Source organism: Amblyomma mixtum, chromosome 9 (assembly GCF_055824585.1).
Source record: "Amblyomma mixtum isolate Tamu chromosome 9, ASM5582458v1, whole genome shotgun sequence".
NCBI classification, from domain to species: Eukaryota; Metazoa; Arthropoda; class Arachnida; order Ixodida; family Ixodidae; genus Amblyomma; species Amblyomma mixtum.
The window spans coordinates 100,519,995-100,546,490 of record NC_143020.1 but is presented as its reverse complement, the minus strand read 5'-3'; the positions used below and the strand labels follow the sequence as shown (position 1 = coordinate 100,546,490).

Sequence of the window (26,496 nt, the reverse complement as noted above, 5' to 3'; positions counted from 1 at the left end):
ATGTTATTATTCATTTACCCCTTCCTTAAAGGCCCGATGGCATTACACATGGGGACAGCAAGTTGACATTTTTTTCATCCAACAAAAACTGTACTGTAAGCAACGAGTTTAAAATGTATAGTTTGACATGCGGTGGCACGCCCTACGTTGAAGTCAGGGCATGCTGAAAAGTATATCGTCTCCAATAATAGCCCTTGCGTAACCACTTTCTCACCCAGTAAATGATAGCAATAAAGTTCAATGAAGCACAAGCTTCTGAGAATGCAGTCATATGACATTTGCTTACTGTACACTTATTAATAATTTTTCTACTGACTTGCAGAAGTGGCTGCACAGGAAAAGGACCAATAGCATTAATACAAACAGTATAGCGGCGTCACCAGTAATTAAAATAGCAGCAACAGCAATGGTGTTATTGGTAGTACTAGTGGCAGCACTGCTAAATCTTGTTGTGGTGAAATCTTTCTCGGGGAATGGATTGAAAAAAATTCGCAAAAATTACTTTCTCCAGTAAGTTTAGAAGGTCATACGTTCATTTCTTGTCGCATAAACATAACTATATTCGGATACAACTTTAGTCCGCAGTGAAGCTCCGCCCACTATCAGGAACGCCCCACAGAATTCCCCTCACAACTCTTACCCACATTCTCCTTGAATGCCTTACGGATTCTCCCCCACGGGGCCCGGAGCTCCTGACCACTTGGGAGGAATGGGCGATCCTACTGCGCTCGACGAACCCGACGAGTCAGAAGATCACCACTGACCGGGCCGCCCACATCATAGAAGTCCATGAACTCATGAAATGATGGTGCAGTGGGGTTGTGGGGGACCCGGGGACCTACGTGTCCCAAATCGCTTGGTTATGAAACTTATTTCTCTCTCTCTCTCTCTCTCTCTCTCCACGATAAAAAAGTTGTCCCTTCTTAAAACTTTTCTTGTTACCCAAATAAGAAGCTATAAATCAGAAAAAAAATGGACGGGACACTTAAGCTCCGCCATAGGGTTATGACGCGATAGCTTCAGCGGGTTAATGCCCATATATGCAACATTGGTCATTCTCTACTTTACGTTCATAGATCCTGGGAGTCCTCACGTCACTCCTGCCGCAGTGGTTCAGCGCATAAGCAATGCACCACGATGGCAGAAGCTGACATGTCGCTCTTTGCAGGCGACCTTTCGCTACTAATCACTAACTGAACTGCCGCCTGCTACGGTGCGCTGTTTGCTCATAATCCGTAGGGCAAGTTATGATGGCGACACAAGGTTAGGTGACATAGGTGGCCTATATCTGCCTCCTAATTTGCTTCTGTTGGCATTTTTCGCAATTTTTCGCTCATAGCCAACGACGACGGATTTTCTGCGACACAAGTTCCTTAACGATACCGCTTTAAAGGCGGCAGGGTTTTAACGTAGCTAAGGCAAGTAGACAAGCGAAAGCGTGTGTTTAACCTCGTTGGCTCATGGGTTTGCTTTGATGGGTCGTCGGCACACCTGGCGACGATATTAGACCCAGATTAAGCTCTGCAAGAAGTTAAGCTGGTCTGTTCGTGCCGCAGATGGCAGTTGATGAAGACTACCATGTGCAATGTACAGCGCGAGAGTGCGGTGCAGTTTAACACGAGGCGTGACCGGCTGCGGCGATAGCAGACTGTACTTGAAGCTTTACACTTGACTAAACAGTTCTGCGATGTATCAGGAGCGGCTCTTAATTTAGAGAAATCCAAAGGCTTTTGGTTGGGCCATTGGGGAACTAGGCCAAGCCAGTTCGGTGGCATATGCTGGGACTGTAGCCCTCTTGAGTACCTAGGCGTTCCGCTGCACCAAGTTCGCAACAGTACAGCCTACTGGGATTCACAAATTCTAACTCTACGGCGGCAAACACAGGCTTGGATGGGTAGGGAACTCTCAGTGTTTGCGATGGCACAGGTCTGTAACATATTTTGTTTGCAAAGCTCGCGTATGTCCTTCAAGTCCTGCATTGTGCGAGGAGGAAGGTGCAAGCAATACACAGAATATTTGCAACATTCGTGTGGCGCTCTCAATGGGACCCCATGAGGCGTGACAACTTGTTCCGTCCCTTAGAGGGTGGTGGAGTGGGCCGTGTTCACCTGTTCATGCATCAACTTGTTTCCTGTTTTTTTCTTTTTCAAATCGGCAAACCACCCGTTTCTGGTAGCTGTGCTCATTAGGCGGCTTAGTTTCCATTTGCCTTACTTATTCGCACCGACTGTGCAGGCTCGTGAGGGGACTTTATAGCGATTCCTTAAGGAGGTTGCTGACACTTTCAATTCCCTCACTGTGCGCTTCTCTTTAGACTACCTCTATAGCCTCTCGAGAAAACAGATGACCCAGGCTCTCACTGAGTCTTTGTTCCCTGCACCATTGTATAGCCAGCCTTATCTGGGGTCTTTGGACATCAGTGTTCTAAAGCGTGTTAGGCGGATGTCCATTCACGCAGCCGCTAAAACGTTCTTTTTCAAACTACACACAACGACGCTGCCCGTCAAGACATTTCTTAATGACAAGGAGATGTTTGTACCCTGGAATGTGAATTGCCGTCTGTGTCACGTGCCTGAGGTAATTGATCATTGGTTCATCCTGTGCCGTGATGCTATGTTCTTTTGGGACATACTACAACGAACTCTTAAGAAGGACATTGAAATTACAACATACGCTATTAGATTTCTGCCTGTCGGCAAAACCTCTGTTGTGCCTTATGATCTGTTTGTGTTGATGGGACTATTCAGTCTTTAGAAAAGCCGTATGATGGACAGACATGCCGAGCCACCAAGACCGTCCAAATCTGTGTTTCGTGAACAGTGTGATTTGGTGAGGAGTGTATATGCTGCACGCGAAGAACCTCCAAGCTGGCTTCCGTGTCTAGATGCATGTGTGTGCCTCCCTGAATTTTGATGTTTTGATGGGGATGCAGTGTTGAGTTAGGGCTATGGCGGGCTCGTATTAAGCAGCCCGGTAACTTGAGCCGCGAACCAGTTTGATTGAAGTTTTCCCCCTTTTTACGGAAGTTCTTCCATGCAATAAAGAAAAAAAAAGCTACGGCGATAGCATAGTGCTCTCGTGCAGTGGGCAGCGAAGCTGATTTGTTCGTGCCGCCGCGGGTTCGAATCCTAGTCGCGGCAATATTTATTTTATTTGTGCATGGGCTGCTGCTGTGCTAGGTTTTTCTAAGGTGACCTTCAAGGTCAAGCATCACACGAACTCGGTGAGCCGGTTAGACCTCCTGAAGAAGTGCGCTAAAGTTATAAGCCATAGAATTTTGATAACTGGACTGCTTAACGGAGTCAAACATTAAAAAGCTGATTTTATTTAGTTTTCTTTGGCTAACGGAGTAATGCAGTATGCCGCGTGCCTTGGCACAGGGTCACCAACTGCTGTTTTTTTTTTAAGTTGTATCCTACTATAGAAACTTCGGAGTTCACAAGTGGCAATAGCAGGCTCACTTTGATGCCGACAAGCGAATGGCGATCGTTATCCTACATAAACTTTTTCGCCAGCACGTGCCAACAAGGCAAGGCATTATAAATAACAAAGCTACAGAGAGATTTCCGTTCGCTCAGATCCGTTTCAGCTCTTTCCATTTTGAGAGCAACAACTGATAGAGCATTGCATACCTACGCGCATTTTCATTTCAAGTCGTGTGATACGGCTATCCCAATGTGCTTGAAGCGACTGGTTTGTAATGCAAGATTAGCACCTAGCTCATATTCTGAAGTGAAAGCGATTTTAATTTCCGTAGTTATTCTTGTTGAAACTCTGGTCTTCAGATATTTTAATTTCTCCTTTTGCTCGCCAATTACTGCAGGTTTTTTAAGGTTGCACCCCGTAGCAGTATGCGCCTAAGGACGTGTAAAGAGATCATTAGGCAGTCATCTGCGAATTAACACACCGTAACACTTTGGTCGAGTTTGCCTCTTATGTGGTTAATGCAACATAAGAACAGCACACGGGTCTGCATAGACCAGATGTGGTACGATAAAGAAAAGATCGCGCCTCCTTAGTTTTTTCAGTAGCAGTCCTGTTAGTTCACCATGGCTTAAATCACTACTCCTCAAAAGCTTGACAAAAGAAAGATTAATAAAGAATATTGACAGCGCTGAACATTTCATCCCGGCTGTGCTTCAGCGGGTGGTTGTTTCGTGCCTCAGCGGGCTGAAACGGGTATTTCAGCGGACAACAGAGCTATTAACCTGTTCGCTACCAGCAATCATTTGTGGACAATAATTTAGTACCACCGTGCGGTTAAGCGAGTCATTAATCAGAATTAGTATATCGCGCAGCTGGAACAGCAGGTCATAGTTGATCTGCTGTCTTAGAGGTGCCGAATCCTGTCAACTAAAGCACTGCCTTAAAAAAATATATAAGGTGGCGGATTCATTCCCGAGCTGCACGCGGTGACCGAAGGGTGTTTTCTAACATTGTTTATTGTTGTACAGTCTTTGTTAAAAATATACAGCCCAAGGGGTTTGCTTTCAAGCCTTGTAGTGGGGCTCTTAAGCATACCTGATTGTTCTAAGCTTGGCAGGGTTGGGGACTTAAGTTCCTCCCGCCTTTGTGAGATTAGGGTCCCTGATTATGCAAGAGTAGCCGCGCTGTAGGGCTCAGAAGCAGACCCCTTGGGCTGTACACTTTTGGCAAAGACGCCATAGGACGGACGAAACAGTTTAGCAGTCATGCTTTAAAGAAGGAATGTTTTTAGTATATGACAGTGTATATAGTATATAAGTATAGTATATAGTATATATAGTATAGTATATAGTATATAAGTATATAACAATGTATATGACATTGTTATCTCCTAAAAACATACCTGCTTTAAAGCATGACTGCTAAACTGTTCCCTCCGTTCTATGGCGTTTGAAACTAATGACTACATTTGTGGACGCGATCTCACTGTGTTCGAAATTTATGTCCACATTTTGGGCCGCCGTTTTTTCTACTTCAAAATAATAAAATTTCTGCAGAATTAATAATTATTTTGTATTCAGCAGGCCTCTACTAAAACTATGAAAAGGATGCTAGTTTTTCTACCTCCTTCTTAGGCCGGTAGTGAAGAGGTTAAAGGGCGTCAAGCATAGACACGCTACAAGTCGACGCCTTGACAGCGGCGCCAGCATTCACTTCAGCCAGCGCCGCCGTCATCAGAGCCAAGTGACCACTCTGCGAGCCAGCCGTATCACACATTACACCGGTAGTTTATTGGTACCCCATTCTTCGTCTGTGCGCAGAGGACAATGAGTGAGTCAGGCCTTCTGTCTTCCCAGTTGGTCTTACCCTGTACAAAAAGAAACAAAAGCAATAAAGCTACTTTAATACATGCACTGTTCCAAATAAAAAAAAAAGATTGTAAAACAATCAATAGAGCCATGGGCTCGCGCGACCACATCGTTCATCTAAATACATCGTCGTTCAAGATTGTCAGTCTAGGGTGAGCCCCAGAGGAGCCATAGTGCACAACACAATTTACTCTGCATCTGTTAGAATGGTGTGCATACATTTCTATTCAAAAGCCAGTGCAATCAATTATATTTCTGGTAGCGGCAAGCACAAGTCATTTAGCAGTTGCCATCATGTCGCTAACCACTACTCAGGAATCCCGAGCAAAGTCCTAAAATGGCAGCGATAGGCATATTGTAATCTGATTGGTGAAGTATATTTACGGTATGGTATATGAGGTCTATGGGATGTATGAGGTTTATGGTATATGGGGTGTAAGAAGGGGGTGGAGCGCATATGGCAGGTTCTCTCAGATCGTGAATGGTAGTTTACCAATATCCCTCAAGAGAAAGGTATACAACAGCTGTATCTTACCGGTACTCACCTATGGTTCAGAAACGTGGAGGCTAACAAAGAGGGTTCAGCTTAAGTTAAGGACAATGAAGCGAGCTATGGAAAGGAAAAGGATAGATGTAACATTAAGAGATCGGAAGAGGGCGGAGTGGGTGAGGGAACAAACGCGGGCTAATGACATACTAGTTGAAATCAAGAGGAAGAAATGGGCCTGGGCAGGGCATGTAATGCGAAGGCTAGATAACCTCTGGTCCTTAAGTGTGACGGAGTGGATTCCAAGAGAAGGCAAACGTAGCAGGGGACGGCAGAAAGTTAGGTGGGCGGATGAGATTAGGAAGTTTGCGGGGATACAGGGGCTGCAACTGGCAAAGGACAGGGTTAATTGTAAAGACAAGGGAGAGGCCTTTGCCCTGCAGTGGGTGTAGTCAGGCTGAAGATGATGATGATGATGATGATATGAGGTTTAACATCCTAAAGCCACATGGGCTATGGGAGACGCTGTAGTGAAGAGCTATGGATTAATTTCAACCAACATCGCACAGTACAAGGGTGCCTTCCATCGATACGCTCTCGCCGCTGCCGGGATCGAACCGCGTGCTCGAGAGAGCGGTAGAGTATGCATCAGCGTAAGCACTCACCAGCGACGTAGGGCAGCGGGGCCACATACGGGAAGGCAGCGACCACCGGATGGTGAACTTTGTGGTGGTACTGGTACGAGACAGCCGTGGGCGCCAACAATGGAGCAGCGGCGACCACGGGTGCAGCGGCAACCGGTGCGGCCACGACAGGCGCCACGGCTCCGCCCTTCACCAGCACGGCGAAGCACGAGGCCAGGACGGTGAATGCCAGGACCAGGGACTTCTGCGGTGAGGAGACAGTGCGCCATGCGGGTACCCTCGAAGGTCCAAGGCATTTAGGGTTGGATTGAAATTTCAGCGACCATCTCCCGAACGCTCCGAAATTATCGTCCTTCATTTGAGATCATCTGAGCCAACTACTACTCCAGCGGTGGCAAGGTTAAGTTATACTGCTGCCGATAGTTGTGAAGTTCCGGTACTACTTCCATGACCCCTCTTCACCGCTGATTTATTTTGTTCAAGTACATGCACTCAGGGCTATTGATGATCCAGAAAACACCGCTCCCGGCCTTCTCATCAGTCACAATTACCCCAGCTCCCTGAGCCCTACAGTGAACGTGTTGTTTTTTCCTTCAGCTAAAACGACGATTGTCCCCCCAGAAAAAAGAAATTTTAAGGGAAATATTTACATAATCATCTGATATAATTCCATCATCCCCAAATTCCGAGTGGCGTAACATGTGAGGCCGTGACAAGAGCCCAAGAGGTCGTCGCCAGGCACCACTGACGGCCACTTGGCAAGATCAACTAATCCAATTCTCACTCAAGCCGATCACAAAAGTTTTCCAATCCAGCAAAGGAAATATTCGACCGTATAGTGTCAGATTTGTCAACGAAGGGCGGAAAGACCCTTATTACGTCTTATCGCCTATTTAACTACCTAATCTTCCCAAGTGCTTGTTTCTTTCCTTCCGTTGGTTACGCTGTCTATGTCCTTGCGTTAATATGCGTTCTTAAGGAATGTTCCTCCAGCCTCCGTTCATTACAGGCTACAATTATCTCCTTATCTATAAATATTGCTATCAGATTGCACTTACCATTATTGCTTAGTTCCGGCTTGTATTTCCTTGCAGAAGGAAGCTTCAAGCTAAGCTCTTGGGGAAAGCACGTAAGATGCGGAAGCGCTGGAAACCTGTCGATGCCTTGGCTGGTGAGGTGGTTGTCCTTATATACCGACGACGCCTTCTGAGAGAGACGCTGCTCCGTCTCTCCAGCTTATACGAGCGTTCAGGCTGACCGCGCAATTAGGAAAAAAGTGACAGCGAAAAAAAAAAAAAACTCTTGGAGAACTGCACTCGGAAGAGCTTCCACGGTGTCACGGGGTCACGCTCACTCGCTCATCGAGGTCCGAGGAAGCCGCTGTTTCGTAATGAACGGGTGTAGCACTTTCATAGCTGACGCCACCGGGCTTACGCCTGCCCTTGCTGTGATGTAATAACACGACTCTTGAGAGAGTGCGGACAGGCGGCTTTTCAGAAAGCGGGGGTAAGGGCGGAGCCGCGAGAGCTGTATGCAAACAGGGAGACTTAACGAGGATCATGGCTGGTTATGTCATCGGTGAGGCTTAAGCCAAGATGCGTAAGATGTCACTAAGGAAACAACAACTCCTTTTCCCTTCAAGCCTTTTCCCTGCATTTTTTGTCTGCCACCATGGTTGCATATGGGACCTACTCTAACGTACACGGCAGAGAAGTCAAACGTAGCAGGGGCGGCAGAAAGTTAGGTGGGCGGATGGGATTAGGGAGTTTGCGGCGATACGGTGGCCGCAGCTGGCAAAGGACAGGGTTAATTGGAGAGACATGGGAGAGGCCTTTGCCCTGTAGTGGGCGTAGTCAGGCTGATTATGATGATGACACGGCTTCCATGCCATAGTCAAACTGTCTAACACAAAACCTCCACCGTTCCCCCGCTACCCATAAAAGGTGTTCACCAAGGAGGATTAAGCCAGAGAGGGTGCGCGGGAGAGAGATTGGTCGCTCACGGGGATTTACTGCGTGTGTTAATAAGCCACACTTGGACGAGGTAGTCGGCGCTCTCGAGGAGGTAAGCGGGGGAGTGTGGTACAGTCCCTTCTGGTGAAGAAGACAGCAAAGTAATGAGAAATTATTCTATTAAAGAATTCCGCCTATCACTGTCGCACAGAGCTTAGACCTGTCAGAGTTTACGAGTAAGCTTGTTAAGGGCGGTTCCATTGAGAGCTTGAACAAAAATAATTGGGTAAAGATACTTGGAAACTGCGCAAAGCTTTCTATGAAGGCAGCATTGCGACATTTAGACAATTAGCATTTTGAAGCACTTCGGCTCACGTAAGCAGTCCGCGTGAACTGTGGTAAAGTGGGAACGATAGCTCAGCGTCCACTTGCACACTCTGTCGAAAGTCATAATATACTCTGATACGTAAAGATCTATCATTGGACATTCTTTAGGTCCTTTAGGCCGCTGCTTAAAGCAGAAATATCCGCGATTACGAAAATACTTGTGTGCCTTTCATATCATTCGGTTCCTGCTTCAACTGTATTATTAATTTATTAGGGCAGTGAAATTTCTTTGGAGTTCATCCTTAGTTCAGCTTTTGAGTGCCTGTTTGGACCCTCAAAACATCGAGTTTTTGATGCATATTTGGTATGTGCATTACTTAGTTTCACAGAGCTCCAGCGTGCGCACATGTGCTGTTATGGCTACCGGTGAAGTCAGCAGTTGGTTTATCTAACTCTGGCTCATTTTTCCTTTTTACTAAAAGTTACCCCACGTGCTCAGTTCACTTTTTGTACTATGAATATTTTTATATCTTCTTTCAAAGACATAAGAAACTGTGCACTGGCATTGAGACCCTTCACTTTTTTTATCACTCCCTCTATCCCTAACATCCCATAGAATTAAAAAAAAACAGCACCTACTGCGACACCTTCACATATGCGCAGTAGACCTTTCTCGTGTAAACACGACCTAGGTGGCGTTATACTCTGCCTACTGCGTATTAAAGGTAGGCTTAACATGTGAACACTCCAACAGCTCTCATGCAGACAGTCGTGGTCATCACGTGGCTTACAGCAAAATTATCAGAGTAGAAACTTTATTTACGCGATGCTCTTCCGTGGCGTTAGAATAAATTCATCGAATAAATGCTTACGTACGGAATGCGCACTGGTTGCTTAGCCTGAGAAGCCACACTTAGCTCACATGTCTCGCTTAGCTTGGGCTTATTTCCAATTCACAGTGCATGTCACAGGTACAGTACTCGCGCAGTTCCGATGAATTTATACATGCGATTCTCGGTCATTTGGAATTTCCACTGCTTTCCAAATACTAACCACAACCTACAGATGAAGCTTCGTCGACGCAGTTTTTCTTTAGATTCATTTGCGTAACATATCCGCTTTATGGCGGCAGACACCCCGGATAAACGAAGATACACTCGTCAGTGATTCTGTCTTTGGGGCTACAACGTTTAGCCAGTCGTTATGAAGGCCGTTGCTTTCATGCCAGCCGATTCAAGACATTCAATTGTTTTATTCAATTCAGTTCAACTCAAATTCAAGGCGAAAGCTTCACGGTGGCGTTGGGTGCGTCGGCGTCGGTGTCTGTGTGAAGACTCCTCTTTCCAGTTGGCGGTTAGGGAGGGTTTCCTCTCTCCACCTGCCATCTGTGAACCGTCCCTCTGAATGAAGAATGACTCAGCATGATTAATGAAGAATTACTCAGCGAAAATTAAAATGACTAAGAAGAAAATGACAGACAACGGCAGACCCGCGTGCAAAATATACAGCCTCCTAAAGAACTAGCTGCGTAAAAAGGAGCCTTGCGAGAGCTATTCCTTCTCGCATTGCTCGGGAAGAGCAACCTGAGTCTCACAAGCTCCACCGGTAGCTTTGTTTGAAACAGCCACCTCCCAGAGCAGTGACGAATAGCTTAAGCCGCACCGCCACTGCGCCGGTGGGGGTATGAGGACTAACGTGATCTAACCAAGTGAAATATTTTGCGTACTTCCCCAATCGGTATTGGAACAAAATCAGAATTGAAACAGACTGGGCAGTGAACGGCAATATAATTAGAATAGAGTAAGATCAGGAACGAAGTCAGAAGTGGAATAGAGTGACGAGTCGAAGGGGAATGATATCGCCTTTCCTCAGCATCAATCCAATTGATGGTCTCAGAATTTTTCTGCTAGAACGATCCCCCAATTCCGGGACCAAATGATGGCAACTGTACAGGGGCAAAGGAAGCAGCTGTTCTTATGTATTTTCTTTGGTCTCGCAAATACTGCCTTCGTTAGACTACTTTACCGAGTAGGTGGATGTAATATTTTGACGTTCATATTTATTCTCACTGTTTATGTCATGTAATACCAACAAGCCCAAACATCTACCCTTGCCGCTGGAACTTAACTCTCATGTATTTCGGCAAGAAGTTCATAATGACAGTCGTTATCTTCTCCTCGGCAATTTACACGGCTTAATTTAGCAGGCATATTAAAGCAAATCCGTGTGCCTGTCAACATCTAAAAAGTAATACGCTCAATGACCCCCTTCGTTAGCCTTGATATTTGATATCTTATCGCCCTGGAACATTGCTGCAATCCTGTATCCATTTTTAAGAAAATTAAGTTCGTAAAATTATAAATGTTAATTGGGAATCCCTCAATATCGCAACCAATCTTCTGCTGACTTCCATTCTAAGGCGCTGATTTCTTATCGGGATGTACACCTGCAGGAGCAGCACTGCATTCCGAAGTTCCCTCTTCCTGCCTTACGCAGCATCTCTATACTGCGGCCATACGTGTTAATAATTCATCATTATCATAATCATTTTTTTTTTGTTCCTTAAGGGCCCAAAGGTGGGGTATTAGATAAGGGCGGAGCGAAAACTTCAAAAGCAAAACTGACGATCCAAATCAATCGCAAGAGCTGAACACGGTACGTTATCGGAAGCATCTACTTCTGTCCAACCTATATAGTGCACGCATAAGTCAGCAGGTCAATGACAATGTTTTCGTCCACATCACACTGCCCCAAAGCCAATGCTAACTTATTTGCTGAAAAACTGCCTAATTAAGCCGTCTCGGCCATATATCATCTGACAGAAGATCGAAATAATGATCAGCAAAACGCCTGGACGTAGCGCTTGTTCCCCAAACTAATCCAGCTTCCAGAACAAACAGCAACATGAGCACTCTAAAAACGCACTCACAGAAAACAGTAGTGATGTACAACCCCAAAAGCCTTTAGTCACTGTCACAACTAAAACCTATTGTGTATATACGCTTGTGGGCCACTTTTTACGCTTCTATTTTCTTCATGATGTCAGTAGTGGTAATGTATTAGGGCAGTGGAATTTTGTTTTGAGTGCGTCCTTAGTGCAGCTTTTCCTGTTTGCACCCTCCGAACGTCGAATTTTTAGTGCATTTTTGGCATATGCATGATTTATTTTACAGAGCTCCAGCATGCGCACTACATCTGCTGTTATGGTTACTGGCGAAGTCAGCAATTCGTTGATCTATCTCTGGCTCATTTTTACTTAAACAAAAAGTTCATCCCACGTGCTCACTTTACTTTTTTACTATGAATATTTTATCTTCTTTCAAGGACCTGAAAAAATGTGCACTGGCATTGAGACCCTTCACTTTTTTATCACTCCCTCTATCCCTAACATCCCATAAAGTTAAAAAAAACTAAATCCACTACGACACTTTTACAGATGCGCAGTAGAGCTTTCTCGTGTAAACACAACCTCAGTGACCTTATACACTGCCTACTGCGCAATAAACGTAGGCTTACCGCGTGAACATTCAAACAGCTCTCACGCAGACAGTCGTAGTCATCACGTGTGTTACCGCAAAATTATTAGCGTGGAAACTTTATTTCTGCAATGCCCTTTCATAGCGTTCAAATAAATGCATCGCAGAATTGCTTACGTATGGAATCCGTAACGGCTGGTATGCCTGAAGAGCCACACTTAGCTCACTTGTCTCCCTTAGCTTGGGCTTCTTTCCAACTCACAATGCATGTCACAGGCTCAGTACTCGCGCAGTTCCGGTGAATTTCTACATCTGATTCCTGGCCATTTGCTATTTTCATTGCCTTCCAAAAACTAACCACAGAAGCCTCGATGCCGCAGTTTTTTTTTAGATTATTTAGCGTAGCACATGCGTTTTAAGGGCCTGCAGACACATTGGATAAACGGAGATCAACTTGTCAATGACTCTATGTCTTTAGGGGTTCAACGTACAGCCAGTCGATATGAAGGTCGTCGCTTTAGGCCCGGCCGGTTCAAACAATTCAATTTTTATTCAATTCGATTCAATTCAAATTCCCGGTGAAAAATTCCCAGTGGTGTGGGGTGCACCGGCGTTGGTGCCTGTGTGAAGGCTCCCCCAGACAGGTGGCGTTCAGGGAGGTTTTTCTCTCTCCACCTGCCATCTGTCAACCGTCCCTCTGAATGAAGAATGAAGGAATGAAGAATGACTGATCAAGAATGATGAAGAATGATTCAGCAAAAATGAAAATGACAGACAATATCCAACCCGCATGCAAAATATGCAGGCTCCCAAAGAACAATCTGTGCAAAATGAGCCTTTCGGGAGCTATGCCTTCTCACATTGCCCAGGAAGAGCAGCCTAAGTCTCACAAGCCCCACCGATGGCTTTGTTTCAAACAGCCACTCCCGAGTGCAGTGGAGAACCGTCTAACTCGTACCGCCGCTGTGCCGATGGAGGTATTGGGACTCGACTCTATCTAACAATGTCAAATATTTCGCGTTCTTCCCTAATCGGTATTGGAACAACATCCGAATTAAAACAGACTAGAGAGTGAAAGTATTATTATAGTAGGGTAAGAACCGGAATAAAATCAGAAGTGGAATAGAACGGCGAGTCGAAGAAGAATTCTATCACTTTTGCTCCGCATCAAACCAATTTATCGCCCCTGAAATTTTCTGCTAGAACGATCCTTCGATTCCGGGATGAAATGGTGGCAAGTGTACAGGAGTAAAAGAAGCAGCTATTCTCACATATTTTCTTTGATCTCGCAAACACTGCCTTCGTTGGACAACTTTACGAAATAGGTGCATGTAAAATAGTGACGTTAATATTTATTCTCACTGTGTACGTTATGTAACACCAACAATAACAAACAGCTGCCCTTGTCGCTGACACTTAAATCTCATGTGCTCAATATCGCGCCCCCTTCGCTAGCCTCTCATGTAGTTTATGCACGTGTTATTAAACTGTTTATAAGTGAAAATAAACAACCTTTTGACACCTGCTGACTTGTTAAGGTTGCGCAGAAAAATATTTCCAATAGAATTCTTTAATGACAGCCCTTATCATCTCCTCAGACTTTTTACACGGCTTAATTTAGCCGGGATATCAAAGCAAATCCATGTTCCTGTCAACATCTAAAATGCAATACACTCACTGAACCCCTTTCGTTAGTCTTGATATCGGATATCTTATCGATCAGGAATCCTGTAGCCATTTTTAAGAAAAATAAGTTCGTAAAATTATAAATGTTAATCTGGAATCCCGCAATGTCGCAACCAATCTTCCGCAGACTTACACTCTAAACCGCTGATTTCATGTCTGGATGTACACCTGCAGGAGCTACACTGTGTTCCGAAGTTCCCTCTTCCTACCTTGGCCAGCATCTCTATACAGGGTGTTTCACCTAAGACTTTCTGCAATTTTTAAAAATAAGCTATTTGAATTAGATGCGAGCTTTTTCTGGCATAGCATTGTCAGTGGTGTAGTACATCATAATTCAACTAAGACATGCTAACTAGCAGGCTTGTTAACCAATATTTAATAGTTAACTTTTAAACTATTACCGTTGGGCTCCTTAATTATTGAGAGGCATGCAGCCCACCGTAAGTAATGTCCATATCCGTTTTTAGAATTTCGAGAACGCGATTATCCTCGGCGCTGTGGCCCAACAAATTTCGCCTACATCGCGCCAAAATACATGCGGTTTGAGAAGCTTGCAGGCAAAGCAACCTCTCCAGTGAACCTAACTCGTCGAAATAGCCAAAATTTGTTGGGCCACAGCGCCGAGGATAATCGCGTTCTCGAAATTCTAAAAACGGATATGGACATTACTTACGGTGGGCTACATGCCTCTCAATAATTAAGGAGCCCAACGGTAATAGTTTAAAAGTTAACTATTAAATATTGGTTAACAAGCCTGCTAGTTAGCACGTCTTAGCTGCATTATGATGTACTACAACACTGACAATGCTATGCCAGAAAAAGCGCGCATATAATTCAAATAGCTTACTTTTAAAAATTGCAGAAAGTCTTAGGTGAAACACCCTGTATACTACGGCCATACATGTCAATAACTCATCATTATCATAATAATTAATTGTTCCTTAAGAGCCCCTAGCTAGCGTATTACATAAGGTTGGAGCAAAAACTCCAGAAACGAAGCTCACGGTCAAAATGAATCGCTAGAACTGAACACGATACATTATCGAAAGCATCTACCTCTGGTCAACCTATGTATAGTGCACGCATCAGTCAGCAGGTGAACAAAGATGTTTTCGTGTACATCACACAACCCCCAAGCCTAGGGCAACTTATTTGCTGTGAAACTGCCTAATTCAGCCACCTCGGCCATATATCATCTAATAGAAGCGCGAAGTAATCATTAGCAAAACATCAGGACGTAGCGCTGGTTCCCCAAACTAATCCAGCTTCCAGAACAAACAGCAACACGAGAATTCTGAAAATGCGCTCAAAGAAAAAAGTAGTGACGTACAACCACAAAAGCCTTTAGTCACTGTCGCAACAAAGGTTATTGTGTTTATACGCTTCTGGGCCCCTTTTTTTACACTTCTATTTTTCTTCGTGATGTGAGTAGTAGTAATGTATTAGGGCCGTGGAATTTTGTTTTGAGTTCGTCCTTAGTGCATCTTTTCCTGTTTGCACCCTCAGAACACCGAGTTTTCAGTGCATCGTTGGCATGTGCATGATTTAGTTTGCAAAGCCCCAGCGTGCGCACAACATCCGCTGTTATGATTACTGGCGAATTCAGCCGTTTGTTGATCTATCTCTGGCTTATTTTTACTCTCACTAACATTCCACGTGCTCAGTACACTTTTTCACTGTGAATATTTTATATCTTCTTTCAAGGACCTGGCAAACTGTGCACCGACATTGAAACCCTTCACTTTCCATCCCTCCCTCCATCCCCTACATCCCATGGAGTTAAAAAAACGAACAGCCTCTACTGCAACACCTTCACATTTGCCAGTACAGCTTTCGCGTGTAATCACGACCTAAGTGAACTTATACACAGCCTACTGCGTAATAAAGGCAGGCTTACCATAGGAACACTCAAAAAGCTCACATACATACATCCGTGTTTATCACCTGTGTTACGGCAAAATTATTAGCGTAGAAACTTCATTTCTGCGATGCCCTTTCGTAGCATTCAAAGAAATGAGTCGACGTATGGGATCCGCACGTATGGGACCTTATGTATGGGATCTTACGTATGGATCTTACGTATGGGATCTTACGTATGGGATCCGCACCGGTTGCTTACTCTGAAGAGCCGCACTTAGCTCACATGTCTCCCTTAGCTTGGGCTTCTTTTCAACTAGGTGCAGTACTCGCGCAGTTAAGGTGAATTTCTACGTCTAATTCCTGGTCATTCATTATTTCCACTTTCGTCCAAATATGAACCTCAACCCACAGATGAAGCCTCGACGCCACAGTTTTCATTTAGATTCATTACCGTAACATATATGTTTCAAGACAGCAGACACACCGGATAAACGAAGATGCACTCGTCAATGACGAGTGCAGTGACGTCTTTGAGGCTGCAACGTTCGGCCAGTCGATATGAAGGTCGTCGCTTTCGTGCTGACCGATTCCAACAATTCATTTTTTATTTGATTCAATTTTCAAGGCGAAAACTTTCCGGTGGCGTAGGGTGCGTCGGCGTTGGTTACTACGCCGACCTACGGTAACTTAATAAGCCTACGGTATCTTATTTCCTGTGAAACTGCCTAATTCAGCCTTCGGGGCCATATATGATCTGACAGAAGCGGGAAATAATGAAGAGCAAAACGCCAGGACGCAGCACTTCTTTGTCGAACTGATTTAGCTTCCAGAACAATGAGAAATAGCAGCAGTCTGAAAAAAAAAATTCGCTCAAAGAAAAGTAATGTCGTACAAGCATGAAAACCTTCCGACACAGTGACAAGAAACCAATTGAGTTTGTACTTTTCTGGGTTTACTTTTTACGCTTCAGTCTTTTTTCGTGATGTGGTGCTACTTCCACGCAACAATAAAATATGGGTGAAATTTTTCACGAAGCGTTGTAAAAATTCTCTTCAGTAAATTATCGCACCACTACCTGTTGAGCAGGCAAGGATCAAGAAATGAAAGGCTCGTATGATGTGCAAACAAAAAAATGTCGAGTCAAGAAAAATAAGAAAAGCTTAGCGATTCGATATCTCTGATAACTAGATTAGAGCGGAAATTTAAAGCTGTGATCATCTCGGAGGTAATTTACACAAATCAGAAGGAAAGAAAACCCCATGACAATGGTGGGAACCAAACCCACGACGTCAGCATGCTGAAGGAAGTCCTCGCGTGTACGGGGGACCTCCAATGTTAACTATTTGCGCAACTAATTTCTTACTTTAACGAACAAAACAAAAAGGTAGCATTTTCCTCTGCTTTCCAACATGCCACGCACCATTATCTAATACCCAGCAGTAGTACATGAGCCCATGGAATAGCGGTACGCTCGCCTACTTGGCTCTGTACGCATTACGCAAGCGAAGGAGGTGTCACAAGCAGAGCGAAGCCGAGCAGAAAGTACAAGCTATAACTCTTCCGGTGGCTTAAACTTATGCTTGCGTAAAGAGCTGCCTGCGATGCGACAGCCCGGCACATGGCGTAGCATAAATCACACGCACGTAGAGTGGGGTCACAGCGAAAGCCAGCGAAATGCTAAACACATCTCGTATTTTTTCTGCCCGCATTATACGTTGGAGGAAAAAGGTGACAGAAGGTCATTTGAAAGTCGATATACCGTCAACGTGCCATGAAGTCTGCGAGTAGCACGTGTCAAGCGCCGTATCACTTGGCTGTACAAGGCCGCCGTAGGATCAGGATGATGGAATGAATTGCGCCGCTGCCGGTTGTCCGCTGACCTAACCAGCGATGCAGTCGGTCTTGAGTAATAGTTAAGCGAAGCTTTCAACAGGCTCTTTGGATAAACAACTAGCCCGCATGCTTGAGTTGGAGCTGAGAGCAGAGGACATGCTGCCTTTCAGAGTGAATGATACTTCGTCGGTTTGTGGTTGCATGAATTATTCCTGCGCAAGGAATTTAAGAAAGTCGCTTTTTCGCAAGCAAAAGTTTAACATTTTGCTTGGGCTGGGCTATAGCAACAGCCACGAGGTATTGTGGAATGAGCCTCTGAGCGATATGTTTGCCTTCCAACGACTCTGCAACGTGCAATCATGGAGCTCTTAGCCAGAGTTCGCAGATGATGCCCTAACAGTCGTTCTAGCTTCGACGGGAAGCGTTTCAATATAATAATAAAAACTGAAGACGTAAAGAACAAAATACTTCTCTCTTGGAATGCCGCCTGAGCAAATAGTGTCTTCAGGGAGATACTAGCATGTCTTTCATTTCGTTTTTCTTTGCACATCAAAGCCCTACTCTTCTTCATTATTAATCCTGAGCCAATATCTGCGAGCAATTGCCTACTGTGCTGACTGTAGTCTTTTCTCTTCACAGAAGCCAAAATAATTTGCACTGCACCGCATCTCGTCTGTCAAGGTATTCATAAGCAGAGAACTTTCTTTGTCACTATGCGCATGTGTGTAATATCCTGCGTGTTTTTTTTTCTTTTCTGCTTAAGAGAGGGAATAATGAAGAACAACGGCAATAAGAGAAAGGTGTAAATCAATTGAAAAGCGATGGTGAAAACAATAACATTTGAAAATGTGTACAATCGAGGGATTCCGAAGGGGTTAGCGCACCAACAATAATTTTTCTCAGAGAAACCTGTGTCGTCGCAAAAGCGCACAGGAAATAGCTGAGGGCTCGTGGCTGCTTCTAAGGGTTGGGTAATATGCACCTGAAACTAATTAGCTTTAAGCGATAACATATTCAGTAATATTCTAAATTTATCAACACCACAAAATAAATCAATTAAAAAAATCATCTGTGCCCCTTGGTTTCTGTGGCTGTTGGCTTCTCTCATATTTATAACGAGCCCCTCATTCCCCTTCCCTTGTTTGCTTACGTACCACTTAGGTAAATAGGTAAGAGCGGGATCTTGTCCCCATTAAATCATTATAAACTTTGTTTTAATGTTCGGCTTGGACACTGCGGCGCTCATAATTTTTTTCGACACACTGCTTTCAATATCCCCGTCCTTTCAGTTTAGATCTGTTATTTAGACAAAAAAATAGCAAAACTAATGAGGGTTTAACCTTTTTTTTCATGTTTTCATAATTGTTGTATAAAATGGTCTCTAATTTGAGCACGTGTGACGTCAGTGAAGGCCGTCGTACTTCCAGGGACAACTTTCACAACACGTTGGTTCCAGCTTGCCAGGAATAACTCGTAAACTGCAACATACACTATGGTTTTTCGCAATCAAAATGGCGCCACCTTTTGTCTTTCTGCCCCAGGGGCCTAGCACACGCAAAACCATGTGTTCCTTGTATTTACATCAATGACTGTAGACGCAGTTCACAGGATTCAATAATAGCGCCCCTATACACCCGTGTGGCTGACCTTACGGACACGTGCGGTTCCTTTACCTCATTTCCTTCTCGCCGGAAATGAAAAACAAACTAAAAGCCAATAATGTCTAAATAAGAAAGGACTTTACGGCCGGAACGTTAAATGTTAAATGAATATATGACCCACTTTTTTTAGACTGCAGTTGTATGGTGTGCGGAATGCATCCGCCCTCCGTTAGCGCGTGGCGCCGTTTAGGTAGCAAGGTCGCCACTGCGGAGGAAGCATTCATTGTATGCCATGGTGTAAAAGACTGCGAAAATAATGTGGGCCAACCCTTAACCTTAAGCTGTTCCTATGCGCACAAACCCATTCCTCTGCTACACTACAGTCGTGGACATAATTTGAAGCCGACTTCAGTGCTCAGAGGATCCTTCAACGTTACCCAGCGAAAATGAATAAATGTTTGTTGCCTATGCAAGTAAAATTTACTTCTGCGCTTGCTACTAGAGGCACTAAACACTTCTCTTCCCGTTACACTGGAGTGGAAGCATGGTCTATAATATTCTTCCCGCGAATGCACTTCGAAGTGTTTCGGTACAGAAGATGTTTTCCCGCTTAGGACCTAGAGTCATGGTCAAAAATAATCAGACCAGCGGATTTCTTTCTGGGCAGTATAATAAGAAACAACATCAACTCAATTTTGAAATGTCCAGAAGGGTGAAAACAAGAGTTGCTCTCCCAGAACCCGCCTTCCGAGGTGATAAAAACATCAGGTTTGCCGTTAGTCCCCAACTACGTTACTCAAAAGAAAGCGTTGTGATCTTAACACGTTTGACCACGGTCCTACCTTTTCTGTGGGGTGAGAGAGAGAGAAAAAAAAACTTTATTATATGAAAAGAATTCGGGGCGCGCCCCTGGGTGACAGATCAAAAAGTTTTTACTGAAATCAATATCCCCGATGTTGACGTTCCCGGGGGCCACATATTTCCAACATTCTTCGACAAAATTTTTGAATACCGGAAAATTGTCTGGTGCTGTTATGGAGATACTGAAGGCAATGGTCCATTCTTGTGATATGTAGCAAAATCTTTCTTTTAAGGTGTTTCCATCGATCGCATCGAACAGTGAAGACTCCTATGAAAAACAAAAAAGGAACAATTTTGATGGTAGCAAAAACGTTAATAGCAAAAAAAAAATATGCATGCCTGCCGGCGGGAGACCCCCGGAAATATTTGTTGTTATAATGAAATCTGACAATATATGACAAAAACTGCGTTCAGAAACTGTTTCTCGATCAAAAATGGTTTTGTCCCCACTTAAATGACGCAAGTCAACAGCCACAGAAACCAAGCAGCATAAGGGATGTCCTTTTTGTAGTTTTTATTAATGCGAGATTATTAAAAGCAGACGAAAAAGCAACCACATGCCACCTGTGGGGTGTGGTTGTTTTTTCTTCTGCTTTATTACTCTTGATGATAAAAACTACAACACAAGACATTCCTTATACTCCTTGGTTTTGATGACGGTTGGTTACTGTCATTTATTTCATAATGATCACCTCTCTTTCCATTCCCGTGTCTTCTGAGTTTGTCCACACTTGTTGGGTATGTAACTTTTCGATGCACTTTCCATTATAGCGATACCCTGCCCTCTCCGGTGGCCTAGTGTTCTCAGGCCACCGTAGGAGAATTAAACAGTTTGTTTTTCCCTCGCTTTCTGATTGGCTCACAGTCCTGCAATAAGCGGCACCATAATTCATGACATAGAGTTAACAAAGTCTCGGCGAAATCATAACGACTCAACGTCAGGCCTGTTATAAGGTCGCGAAAAAGCAGACATTATTTGTGCCTCCTCTACATAACACGCCGGACGGGTTTCCTTTCAAGCTTCGGTATCTGCAGCCACAAATTGAGAGATGCAACATAAGTTCAAAGTATCAGAATGTTACAATAAAAATTATAGAAGAAACTTCGGCGCTGGAATGGAAGAAACAGTTTGCTCTGTGACAGTGCGGGTCCGTGCCGCATTTTATTATAAAGCTCACCGGGGTTTACACCTTTGACCGTTTCCTGAACATCATCCTGATCTTGTAGCAGGCCACGCAGACGTACCCTTCATGAAGCTGAGCCTGGATATTGAGGACGGTGGTTTTCTGCACATAGCGAAGACCAGGCCATGTTTACTTACTCCCCCATAACGAAAAACTTTAAGATCACTGCGTTGACCCGCATTGGAGCAATGCGAAAGCAAAACGCCCATGTACTCTATCGACGCCCGTGGCTGATCTCACATCCATGAACTATATCGACGTCCATGGTTATTTTGACGTGTATGTGTATTTTTTAGCCTTTATTTAATTCACTAATTGCCCTCATCATCCAAATTTTTCCCATGGCAACATTTTATCACACACTGTACATCACAACCACACTTTCACACATTTATCTTAGGATTGGTTTGGTTTGGTTTATGGGGGTTTAACGTCCCGAAGCAACTCAGGCTATGAGGGACGCCGTAGTGAAGGGCTGCGGAAATTTCGACCACCTGAGGTTCTTTAACGTACGCTGACATCGCACAGTACACGGGCCTCTTAAATTTCGCCCTCATCGAAATTCAGCCGCCGCGGCCGGGATCGAACCCGTGTCTTTCGGGTCAGCAGCCGAGCACCATAACCACTGAGCCACCGCAGCGGGGTTACTTATCTTAAGAGAACGACGTAATCGTGCGGAAAAAGTTTGCGGGCATGTTTTGCCGACACTTTTTGATGACGTGACATAGCCATGTAATGTTACCGCACTAATAAAACCACTCTTTTATGTCACAAATCCAGTCTTCGTAACTCACAACCAGTACGGCTATCATTCACAGCCCGAATGAGAGTAAAATAGTACTGTGCTGTTCTTTTTGTTTTGTTCTTGCAACGATAACTAAGTGAGAGACTTTTTCTAAGGTACACAGCTTTTCCTTCGCCGTCAGTTATCTAGAACTCGTCTATACTCCAAAATCGCAGGTAAAGCTCTCTCTGGAGGTACTTCGTGTTTCGTATTTGCAACTTCTTGACAGTGTAAAACATATAGTAATTTACCTTACTTCCTTCGCTACAACAGCAGCAAAAAACAATAAAAGCAAGCGTTATTTAGCACTTCTTGCCTTTAAAACGCTGTTCGCTGGTTTCGTACGCAGTTTCCAGAGAAGGCCATCATAATATATAAAAAGAAGCACCTTATTTTATAAAGATGGCTCTTGTGGCATACTAGAAATAGTGAGGAAACCAGTGTCTCTTGCTAACTAACAAGCTGGGTAACGAAACTGTGTTAAATAACTGACTGTTCAACTGCAAATGTTAGGTGCCAAGTCAAGCTATGTTTCTGAACATCACAGCTTAAAAAAGGGGGGGGGGGGGGGGGGGGCGCTGGTACGGGGGAAGGGGGCGAGCGCAGGACTCACTGTAATAATTATATAAATTCTGTTTATCATCAAGCGACAGTTTCCACAGGTGCTGCCATAAGGCAATGAGCGACGGCACGATGTCCAACTATTCTTTCCGCCTGCAGCCAATATAGAAGACAAAACGGGTGTAATTCTAGCATCTCCGGAAGACCAATAGTTTTCTCAGATGTTCTGAATTAAAAAAAAAAACTACTCAGTCGTCAACAAAGCAATAGTACGCACTTGTACCAGCATTACCTACCCTCTTCTTGTGAAGTATTCTTGGAGGCAGCTTGTAAACGAACTTGTATTTGTAAAAATCAGGTCGCAATGGGCACTTGCCGTGCCAGCGTTTGGTCAGGGTTTGCTCCTGCGACGTCTCAGGATTGCACAACTTGTAAGTGCTTATCAAATAGGAGAGAACGAAAAAGCAAGTTGTAACCACACATTAATCTATGATGACAACCAATCCACTCACTCAACTAAGAGAAATTAGAACTTTCAAGGGTACTAACGATAGCAGATATACATATAGAAAAATTATAGGAATGCATTAGTGAAGAAGTTAGTTATTAAGTCAAGAACAAATCAATTAGTAAAAGTGTGAACTGCTGGTCCTCTCAGCTCTGGGCAATAAATCTAACGCTGTGTTGCTGAGTTGTGTATACTATAACTCTCAAGGTTAGCTTACAGGCAAACAAAAAAATATCCCCGAATACAGATTGGACAGTCGTCGCCGTAGCTCAGTTGGTCGAGCACCGGGCGTTAAATTTTCACCTCGTGGAGAGCCTTGGAAAAATCATAGTCACTGTTTTTAGAACAATGTTGCTAGCGTACTTTTAGTTTTGACCGTCACCGATGCGAATTCACATTCTAATCCAGTGATTCGCGCTAAATGTCCTCAGTTTCACTCGCACCACAAGAACCGAACATCACCATCATGTTCATACTCACCATGAGTTCCTATTCCTACACTGATAGCTGTACAATTCTTCGTCTGTTATGTAGAAGTGCAGAAGCGAGTTGTTAGATAGACTTCTCCTGAGATACATCTCGACGCTGACATTTCTGTATACATCCGAGAGAGACTTGGAGGACACGCTCAAACGGACGTGGTCTAAATATGCTCGGTTATGTATTGGCGGGTCCAAACCTGGACAGAACGAAAGCACGTATCAGCTTTGTGCGACTTATCCCAGTGATGCAATAGAGGACAACGGATGATCCTTTACAAAAATTACCTTAGACAGTCTATAGACTATCCATAGCTTTTTGTCTATACAGTCTATAGAGCCTCTATGTACAAATCTTATAGTCTAGCTTATATGCACTACAAATGCTATAAATAGCCTATAGGCAATCTATAGATTTATGGCCAAACACTTTTAGTAGACTTTTCTCTATAGAGTCTTTTGACAATGAATAGCCAAAATTGAATAGGAAGGAAATAGGAAGGCAATAGAGTCTAAAAGAAGTCTATAGACGGTCTTTAGACAATTTTATAACGGGAATCAACGAAACCTTCCAACCTGACTTTTGAGGTATTCGTGCGCCGTTTTACTGCACAGAGCACCTTTGCAGAATTGCTGGTCACTCTTCAGCGCATGCTCCGGACTCATTCTAACTACGTAGCAGCTTCGTCATTTTACGCCAGTGGGGAATGAAATAGCGTTTCGTTCGTTTCCCGTTACGTGTTTGCTGATTGTGAGGTGACTCACTGTATTTACACGTTGGCCAGGTAAACAAATTGATGATGATAATGATGATGATAGAGAAGAAGGGGATGATGATGATGATTGTGATAGATTTTTACGTCGTTAGGGAGTCTGTGGCCAAAGAGCGCCATGGCACACGGCATTTTCGTCTTCCCAAGGTTTGGTCAAAGACCCATTTGTCAAGCTTTTCACCCTATAGAATCCGAGCAAAAGACCAGGGGAAAGTTTGTACTCATTGTATCACCGGTGGGTACCCGGTGGCAGTGAGGAATCGAACCCTGCACCTCCCACGTGCGAGCCGGATGCTCAAAATACTGACCACCGCGGTAGGTAAACAAATTTATTTAATGTGCTCCTACTCTAATCATGCAGGTTTCTCAAAAGGACACTGAACGTGCATGCTCTTCCCATGTCTCCAGATTCCCAAGTGTGTTTCTTCCTTTTCAATGTTGTCCTTCTGCGACGCAAACAATTTAAGCTGCTATTAACAATGTCAACGGCATGCCCTAAGTTGTCTCGTGTAAGTGCTCCAGCGCAGTAACGTGGTTTGACACTTAACGCATTAAATTAGGATAGATGCACCTAAAATTCCTTTTTTCAGACCGAGCTGCACCTCGGATCCCCGTCAAACTTTTTTTTTCTTGACAGTGAAAGCGCTCAAAAGGACAAGGACGACAGAAAAGGAAAGACATACAAAGCGCTTTGTATGTCTTTCCTTTTCTGTCGTCCTTGTCCTTTTGAGCGCTTTCACTGTCAAGATGGAAACCAACTCGCCCACTCAATTCCATTAGTCAAACTTTTGACGGGTGCTAATAAAGGTTATTTCCCTCTCTGTCTTGCATCGCTTATGACAGTGAAAAGTTTATTAATGATTTTTACAGATCTAGAGAGAACGACTGAATTGGTCCGTACTAGCGGCGTTATAGAGAACCGCTTGCGTAGTTCTACATTCCTACGAGGCACTCGCAGTAATTCAGTTCATACTACATCCACCGCTAGTGATGAGGATGGCTTTGGTGAATACTCTCGGTATTTAATTACACTATTCATTAATACCACCGAAAGCAGAAGACTGGACAGCCGTCGCTGTAACTCAGTTGGTCGAGCACCGCACACAAAATTCGGAGCTCGTGGGTTCGCATCCCGCCAGCGGCATGTGGTTGTTTTCCTTCTGCTTTCCTATCAGTTATCTTTAAGGAGTTAAAAGATAAAAGTTAACAGTGTTCGAGTAGTTCGCTACGCAACCAATTAAGTGAGAGTCGCGGTTGCGGATGCTCGCTTCTAGAAACAATGCTTGCGAGAAAATACACGCTAGAGTCGTGCAAAATCTTTTCCTCAAACTCGTAAAAAGACAAACTTATTCTGTAGCCCCACCATTCGAGCCCTTTACACACGAGCCCCTTTCATGGTTTGTTCATATTGGGAAGTCACGTAACGCACTGAGATTCGCACGAATGAAACCGCATTTTGACACAGTGCGCGACATAGCCACTGTTTGCATAAAGTTTGACCACAATACTAATTAGATTCGATAATTTTTAAATGCATGTTGAGGCTTTCTCAAGCAATCTATAATACTACTAAGGTAGTATTGAGCTTTTGTTTTTATTCTTTTGCTTACTTATCTCATGCAAAGTGTCTTATTTGTGCTTTTGTTGTTTGTTTTATATTTGTGGTTTTGTTTTATTCTGTTCAATTGCCTGTGCCCCCCCCCCCCCCTATGTAATACCCTCTCGAGGGCCTTTAGGGGTATTCTGTATAAATAAATAAATAAAAACTCTCTTCCTTACCGACGCAGGGGTCAATCGTGCCGAAGAAAGTATGTTTATCGTATTCGCCGTCTTCATTGGACTCTTCGTCAGTAACAGTCTTTCCGCCCTTCGGAGTTGTCTTTTCAGCAGATGCGGAAAGTAGCAAGCCAGACAGAAATGCGTAACAAAACCACATCTCTCAGAATAGTCCGGAGAAAGCCCGATGAATAGCGCTTTTGAACAGCTGCACTTCCATGGCGCATAACGTTCATACCGCATCTGCAGTAACATATGGATAGCTAAGTATCGTAGAGTCTCTTTACTTCAGACTGATTTGGCAGCTGTAAAGATTAGGAAGAAAACAGCTTGCTCAATTTCTCTCAAAGTAAAAAGACAGAAAAGGTACAGACCGGCTGAATTTTGTAAGCAAGCAGCTGTCCACATAA

The 26,496-nt window shown here is 44.1% G+C and overlaps 2 protein-coding genes across 2 annotated transcripts; both read right to left on the bottom strand.

Moving 5' to 3' along the window:
• Positions 1-5,192: 5,192 nt before the first annotated feature.
• Positions 5,193-7,621, bottom strand: LOC149330355 (uncharacterized). The gene is made up of 3 exons (XM_089559820.1): positions 7,484-7,621; positions 6,447-6,669; positions 5,193-5,293 (listed from the first exon to the last, which is right to left on the bottom strand). Exons 1-3 carry the CDS (start codon positions 7,484-7,486, stop codon positions 5,289-5,291), a joined length of 231 nt encoding a protein of 76 aa, XP_089415946.1. The 5' UTR covers positions 7,487-7,621; the 3' UTR covers positions 5,193-5,288.
• Positions 7,622-21,205: 13,584 nt separating this feature from the next.
• LOC149330354 (uncharacterized) lies at positions 21,206-26,246 on the bottom strand. The gene is made up of 4 exons (XM_089559819.1): positions 26,090-26,246; positions 23,539-23,737; positions 22,847-22,988; positions 21,206-21,307 (listed from the first exon to the last, which is right to left on the bottom strand). Exons 1-4 carry the CDS (start codon positions 26,244-26,246, stop codon positions 21,206-21,208), a joined length of 600 nt encoding a protein of 199 aa, XP_089415945.1.
• Between the last annotated feature and the right edge of the window lie 250 nt (positions 26,247-26,496).

Bases quoted from the DNA above. Each gene is read 5' to 3' on its own strand.
- LOC149330354 (XM_089559819.1), bottom strand. From the start codon at position 26,246: ATGTGGTTTTGTTACGCATTTCTGTCTGGCTTGCTACTTTCCGCATCT. The intron at 22,989-23,538 runs GTGAGTATGAAC...CTATTTGATAAG, and splicing joins TGTAGGAATAGGAACTCATG to CACTTACAAGTTGTGCAATC. The intron at 21,308-22,846 runs GTAGGTAATGCT...CGCTATGTGCAG, and splicing joins GAATACTTCACAAGAAGAGG to AAAACCACCGTCCTCAATAT.